At 36.2% G+C, this 6,311-nt stretch overlaps 1 protein-coding gene across 1 annotated transcript; it reads right to left on the bottom strand.

Annotated features, from left to right (window-relative positions):
* Nucleotides 1-899: 899 nt before the first annotated feature.
* Nucleotides 900-6,229, bottom strand: LOC133799567 (actin-related protein 8-like). The gene is made up of 10 exons (XM_062237571.1): nucleotides 6,048-6,229; nucleotides 3,988-4,114; nucleotides 3,613-3,700; nucleotides 3,246-3,316; nucleotides 3,085-3,152; nucleotides 2,939-3,000; nucleotides 2,680-2,777; nucleotides 2,096-2,177; nucleotides 1,685-1,827; nucleotides 900-1,415 (listed from the first exon to the last, which is right to left on the bottom strand). The coding sequence occupies exons 1-10, from the start codon at nucleotides 6,227-6,229 to the stop codon at nucleotides 1,263-1,265; spliced, it is 1,074 nt and encodes a 357-aa protein (XP_062093555.1). The 3' UTR covers nucleotides 900-1,262.
* Between the last annotated feature and the right edge of the window lie 82 nt (nucleotides 6,230-6,311).

Consider the following 6,311-nt stretch of genomic DNA (forward strand, 5'->3'; position numbering starts at 1 on the left):
TCAAACAACCAAAAATAAAAGTTGGAATATGACCAATCAGAATAAGGCTTAACTGTATAGTGGATGGGTTTAAACTTTACAAGAGTGATATTGCATTGAAATATTGGGCTTTCTATTTTTCTTACTGTTTTTAGAATCTGAAGAGATTTTTCTTACTGTTTAAACTGTTCAGTGGATGCTTTCTATACGTGTTTAGTGTAAAGCAGACCCAAAGTTGGGTTCCCCTTAAAAAAAGAAAAAGAAAAAGAAAGACCCAAAGTTGGGTTTAGTCTAGATCAGCATTCCTATAAATTAAGATTAAAGGTACATATTATTTTGTATTAACTTTTCATGACCTTTACCACTTCCTCAGCCTATCAACTCTATTTGGTAAGATTGCTGGTTTTTAGACTTGTCAGTAATAAATTGGAATACTAGATGGAATACACTGTTGCTATAATGGTTTATTCTACATGGTTCCTGAGATCTGAAGCAATCATGATGTTGGGTTTTCTATTTGGTGGAATTAAGTTAAAGAATTTGACTTGAAATTTATGAAATTGTTCAAATGGTTTCATTGTTTGATGGCCTGAAATTAAGGTTCATATTGCACTAGGATACCAACTTGGGAAGACATAAATAGTGTTCATGGGTTACAATGGCCTAACCAGGTTCAAGTAAAGTGTTTTACTGCATGTAAGTTAGCAAGAAACAAAAGGTTGTCGAGAGAAAATTAGTAACTTATAAATTCATCAACTGTACTTCTGGTTTATAAGATAAACATGTGTCAAGTAGACTTCTGTAACTTGTTATATTTTAATTGCCTGGTTATTATTTATGTATACATTTTTTGGCATTATGTGGTCATTAATACATGAGATATACAAATACCACTATCCTTATTCTAGACATAATAGTAACTTACAAAAACTACAATATTATAGAGTTCCAATTCTAGTGAAAAACAAGATTAGCTGTACCAAATTTGCAGAAGAATAATGAAACAACTACCTGATTATATGAATATTATTCATATGTTTTTCACAATTTAAACACTATACTTTCATGAAGTCTCAATTATATTCTCTTAGAAGAACTGTATTCTCGTCACATTTTTAACGCCTAGAATCAAGACATAAAGCATTTCTAGACATCTTTTTCGATGAATTATATGGTAGAAGTTTTAATATCCTTGCAGCACACACACACACTCACATGCATCCACACAGTTGGAACTTTCCTGACAGTGCTCGTGAAGCAATAAATATTATAAGTTCCAGAACTTACACTCCTGCCATTCGTGGCTGGAATAAGATTTCTCCTGTTTGAAACCGCTCTTTTGAAAGAGTGAACTGACCTTCTCCTGCTGCGTCAGATGATGCTCGTGTATCTTTGAGTAGCTCAGCCTCATAATCATAGGCAACATAACAGAGATTCTGTATAGAAATAAGGTCATAAATAGAACTCAGCTTCAGCAAGGTCTCCTTACAAAAATGAGAGAGAAGAGCAGTAGAAAATAAAATTGAAACATTCCACTAAAACACGTGATACTAATGGTATTAGTAGTTTAATGTACCATGAGCAAAATATTTTCTTTGAGGGTGCAAAGCTGATAGTATTAAAACAGAATAACTACAGTCAGGAAAAACGAGGATAAATATTCAACAACAATATTCTGCACTCAAGAAACAAGCAAGACTTGTACCTCTTTCAAAGTGTGAACGGTGTACATTGATTCAAAACTAATATTGTTCTGCTGCATCAACTCCTTAAGAAACCCGGTAAGTTTTAGTGCTCCTAGTCCCACAACCTCCACACCCACTTTGCGCATTACTTTACCATGTAAAACTAGAAGCCGAAAAATAAAAGAAAAGAGTATATTTCAGATCCCCAAACATTGAATGCAACCAAGATATGATATAAAAGAAAGCACTGGAAAATCCATAGAATGAAAATGAAAAAAGAAGAATAAAAGTAGCAAGGCTGCATGGAAAGTTAAAACGGTAACTTATACTGCAGGGCTAATCAGTATATATCATAGGTAAATGAAACCTTGTTGATAGTTTAAGGAAGCATAAAGCATATAAAAGATAAAAGAGAAACTATCACTCCTTACTTGGAACAACTGATGTGACTTGAAACCCAATATTTACAACAATTCCTGAAGTTCTTCTAGCAGCATACAAAGCTAAAGTTGCCTACATTTTCAAAAACAGAAAATGGATAAGATCTTACAAATAAAAAACATCTATCAAAGAATCAATCGAACATTTTAAGCCAAAAGCAAAAGGTCCAAATTACTCATAAACAAGCATAAGTACATAAAACATCTCAGCTTATAGTGTTAATAAGTAAATTTGGTGTTGTCAACCACTCAAGTCACAGAAGCTTGCTTTACAAAAGGAAAATGAAGAATGAAAATTGGATCAAGGCCTCGAAATCTATATCCGGTGGTAAATGTCATGTTTGCATGAAACAAACTAATCTTAATTCTTTACCAAAGAGGGGTAGCTCAAATGATAAGGCATATGGCTTGCTATATCACAAAGTATGAGGTTTAAGTTTCTCTTGGATACCTACATAGCAATTGTTAGCGGAATCCTAGTTTTAAAAAAATAAAAAATTACTCTTATTTCTTTTAGTATTAAATATTTTAGAATATTAAACAGCAGCGGCAAGTTAAGGCTTAGCGAAATTTACCTGATTAATTGCACAAACAGCAGGAACATTCATGTTAAATAGTGTTGTATATATAGCTTCCTTGAGTTGCCGTCTTGATGCTTTTGCAGATTCAGTATCTGCAATAAAAAGACAGAAACCACATCATAAGGACAGAAAGTGTCTCAAACAAGAAAAACACATAATTCTCAAGTGTCTCACTAAGGAATTACACGACCAAACTTCAAAAAAATTGAACTATCTAAATTACAGAAAAGGCAATGAATATATAGAAGCTGGCCATCATAATGCAATATTGGTATAGACACAACCACTGGCTGTGATGGTGCTCTTACCTGCATCCTGTAAAAGACATATCCAATATACATATGTGAGTAAAGAAGCTCATTTCATGAAAGCCAAAGCAAAGAAAAAGAGAGGAGCTACCTGCTATAAATAGTGGAAAAAAACTGTCTAAGTCTGCTATACATTGGAGACTCAATGTTACCAAATTCCTGCATATGAGAAAGTGACAATTGGGATTACACACAGTTGTGGTTAATGAATGAATGAATGATGAAACTTTGAAGCTGTAGTTAAAAGGTGACCAAGAAAGTAGCAGAGCGCATAGATGGAGCAGCATACTTGCTCCAACCGTATTTGCAATAGCCAGAGCCACCTGGTCAAAGGACAGAGAAGAACATAATAATAGAAAACAAGAAATGGGTATTGACTAGTGTTCCTTCCTATATAATAACACTACAAGGAGCATATAGTTATATTTTAATTGCCTGGTTATTATTTATGTATACATTTGTTGGCATTATGTGGTCATTAATATTATTGATTAGTTGTAGATATCAGACTTAAAGGAAACCAAGAACCCGTGCACACGTGCCTTACACTAGAATATCATGTATACATTTATGAGGTGCATGTACCAACACAGATTTAATACATACTTTAAGCATAAACCTTCCCCTGTTTTAGCAAAAGACTGAATTGTTCGATCACATCTTAATATTTGATTAGGATCTGGAAATGAAAAGAGACCAGTTTTCATCTAGACCAAATTTAAAAAGGTCAAACAAGAAAAACCTAATTTAAGAATACCATCATATGATCAGTCATCATATAGCAAAGCAAGTATGACACGCTACTAAATTCCGAGACCACCTGATTCATTTACAAGAGTGCAATTTTATTTTTCCATTCAAGTAAGACTGTATTCTATCATATACAAGATTTACAACACCAAAGAAAAATGTGAACAAAGTAAAAAAAAAAACATAAAAGAAGTTAATTAAGCAAAAGAAACATGAAAACAGTAAAGGTGCCTAATTTGTGTACCTGAGAATGAGTAAAACAGCTGGTGGGTTTGAGGTATTTCTCAGAACAGAAGAGGCTCCTCCATTGATAGAGCAAAGGAGAACTTGGTACAAAGAGAGGGCTGACCTGCAAGAGCAAGCTACGGGACCTGCAAGTTCAAATGACTCGATTTCTACATCTTTTTTATCTCTTGACTTATAATCTTCATAGCTGTTTCTCTTGAACATTGAACATAACAATATCTAAAATTTCATATCAATCTAGTTTCTATCAAAGATGGGTTTTTTATCATATTAATCTACAACATTCAGCCAACAATTTGTATTATCAGGGATGAGAGAAACGAACCTGAGATAGTGGGCGTGAGGCAGAGAACTCGTGAGGTAGAGAAGCTCCACTCTGGAGCGTGACTTCGTGAGGCGGAGAAAGAACTCCACTCTGGAGCGAGTCTTCGTGAGGCAGAGATGAGTTGAGGGCGGAGAGACTTCGTGAGGGCGGTGAGGGCGGAGAGGGCGGAGTGAGTCTTCGTGAGTGAGAGATGGAGGTTGAAAGAAAGGGTAACTTAGAGAAAGGCTGAGAGAAAGGGAATTTGGCAGAAATTCATTTTGGCGCCTGAGTTTAAGTCATATGGCTCCAAAATATGTCTTATTCAGATCCGTGTGTTTTTAATCCCCCACTTAATAATAGCACTTCTAAATATATGCTATTCTTTAATGTAATATATACTAAATATTGTTGTAGTGATTTCAACTCTAAGGTACGTGAAAGAAAGTTCAACGTCGGAGATTTAGTACTTCGAAGAGTTTTCCTAAATGCCCGCGACCAGGCTGCTGGAGTACTCGGACCTAATTGGGAAGGACCATACCAGGTTGAAGAAGTCCTCCATACAAGCACCTACAAACTTGCTCGCTTAAATGGAGATCTCATTCCTCGTTATTGGAATCGAGAACACATGTGCAAGTACTATAAATAAACAATTCTTATTAAAGAGTTGGCTTGTATTAATTTTACTTTTTACAAGTTATGAAAAAGGGTTGGTCATTTTATGTGACTAATTGCTTATAAGTGTAAGATCTTATTGATCACTCATACAGACACGTTTTGTCCATTTATTATGAGAAATATAAGGGACTGTGCGCAGCCAGTCATTCTTGCCAATTATTGTATTTATTACAAGTATTTGCTCATTACATGTGTTGTTTTGCTGTATTATTGTTTTAATTATTTGCTCCGAGCAGTAATGTTCGAACAAGTTTTGGTCAAGGAAAGTGACTAAGGACCTAAAGCTCCTCAATCACTTGGGGGGCATATAAGGCATCTAGTAAGCAAGGCATATTGAAAGGTATGTAAACACATGAGCAAAATAAGTGAAAGCATGCTAGGGTACTTAGAGTATTTTTCAAAATTTTGTATTTTGTTAAATCAAACCAAAGTACTATGCTAAGTTCGGTCATGTGAACAGATGTTATAATAAAAGACAAATATTATAATATCAAAAGGAATCCCTTTACACCGCGAGAGTAACTTCTCGGATGTAATTGTTTGCTAAAAGAAAAAAGTAGCTGCCCGCGCAGCAATAAAAATTATATTGTCTTTACATCATGACCCATAGGTCGTGTATTTAAAAGATAAAAGAATAAAGGGAAAATGACAGACTACAAGGCAGGAGGATCTTGAGGGGTGTTCTGGTCAACGATAGTTGTAGCTTCATTGTCCGCCCCTTCCATGCCAGTGGCCAAAGAGATTTCGGGTGAGGCAGGTATCCTTGCTCTCTCTTCTTTCGCCAGGCGAGCAGCGCAGCGGGCTATCTCAGCATGCCTCATGCGCTCGGGAAGATAGCTGAAGTTGGCCTCCTGGTTGTGTTTCCAGAAGTCATAGAAACACTTAACAGTGGCATTCCTGTACCTCTCCAAATTGTTGGCGTTGGCTTTTTCAAGCTCCTCGATCCGGCCTTCCAGCTTTGTATCTCCTGTCTGTTTGCAATCAGGTCCTCCTTGAGTATTTTAGCCTCGTGGTAGTTGATGCGATTAGACTCCTTGAACTGGTCTCTTTGCTCGATGGCCTTGTCCAGAGAAGTCTACTTCTCCCTTAACTCCTCAGCCAGCTTGTCCTTCTCCTTGAGCAGTGTTGTGTTTGTCTTCTGAGCCACCTCGAGATGTTCAGCATATTTTGCTTTGGCGGCTTTGAGTTCTCCAGCATGCCGTTGCTCGGAAGTCTTGGACTGTTCGGTGATGGCTCCCGAGCAGAGACGAGGGGCAGTCATGGTTAGCATTGCTTGCGATTAGCACGAAAGTTAAATTGACTATAATAAATAAAAGGGTTTAGTCTCCACAGAAAAAGACAAC

This window comes from Humulus lupulus, chromosome 9 (assembly GCF_963169125.1).
Source record: "Humulus lupulus chromosome 9, drHumLupu1.1, whole genome shotgun sequence".
In the NCBI taxonomy this organism is placed as follows: domain Eukaryota; kingdom Viridiplantae; phylum Streptophyta; class Magnoliopsida; order Rosales; family Cannabaceae; genus Humulus; species Humulus lupulus.

Bases quoted from the DNA above. Each gene is read 5' to 3' on its own strand.
- LOC133799567 (XM_062237571.1), bottom strand. From the start codon at position 6,229: ATGACTGCCCCTCGTCTCTGCTCGGGAGCCATCACCGAACAGTCCAAG. The intron at 2,778-2,938 runs GCCAGCTTCTAT...TTTTTATTGCAG, and splicing joins ACCAATATTGCATTATGATG to ATACTGAATCTGCAAAAGCA. The intron at 1,416-1,684 runs GTACAAGTCTTG...ATTTCTATACAG, and splicing joins CCGTTCACACTTTGAAAGAG to AATCTCTGTTATGTTGCCTA.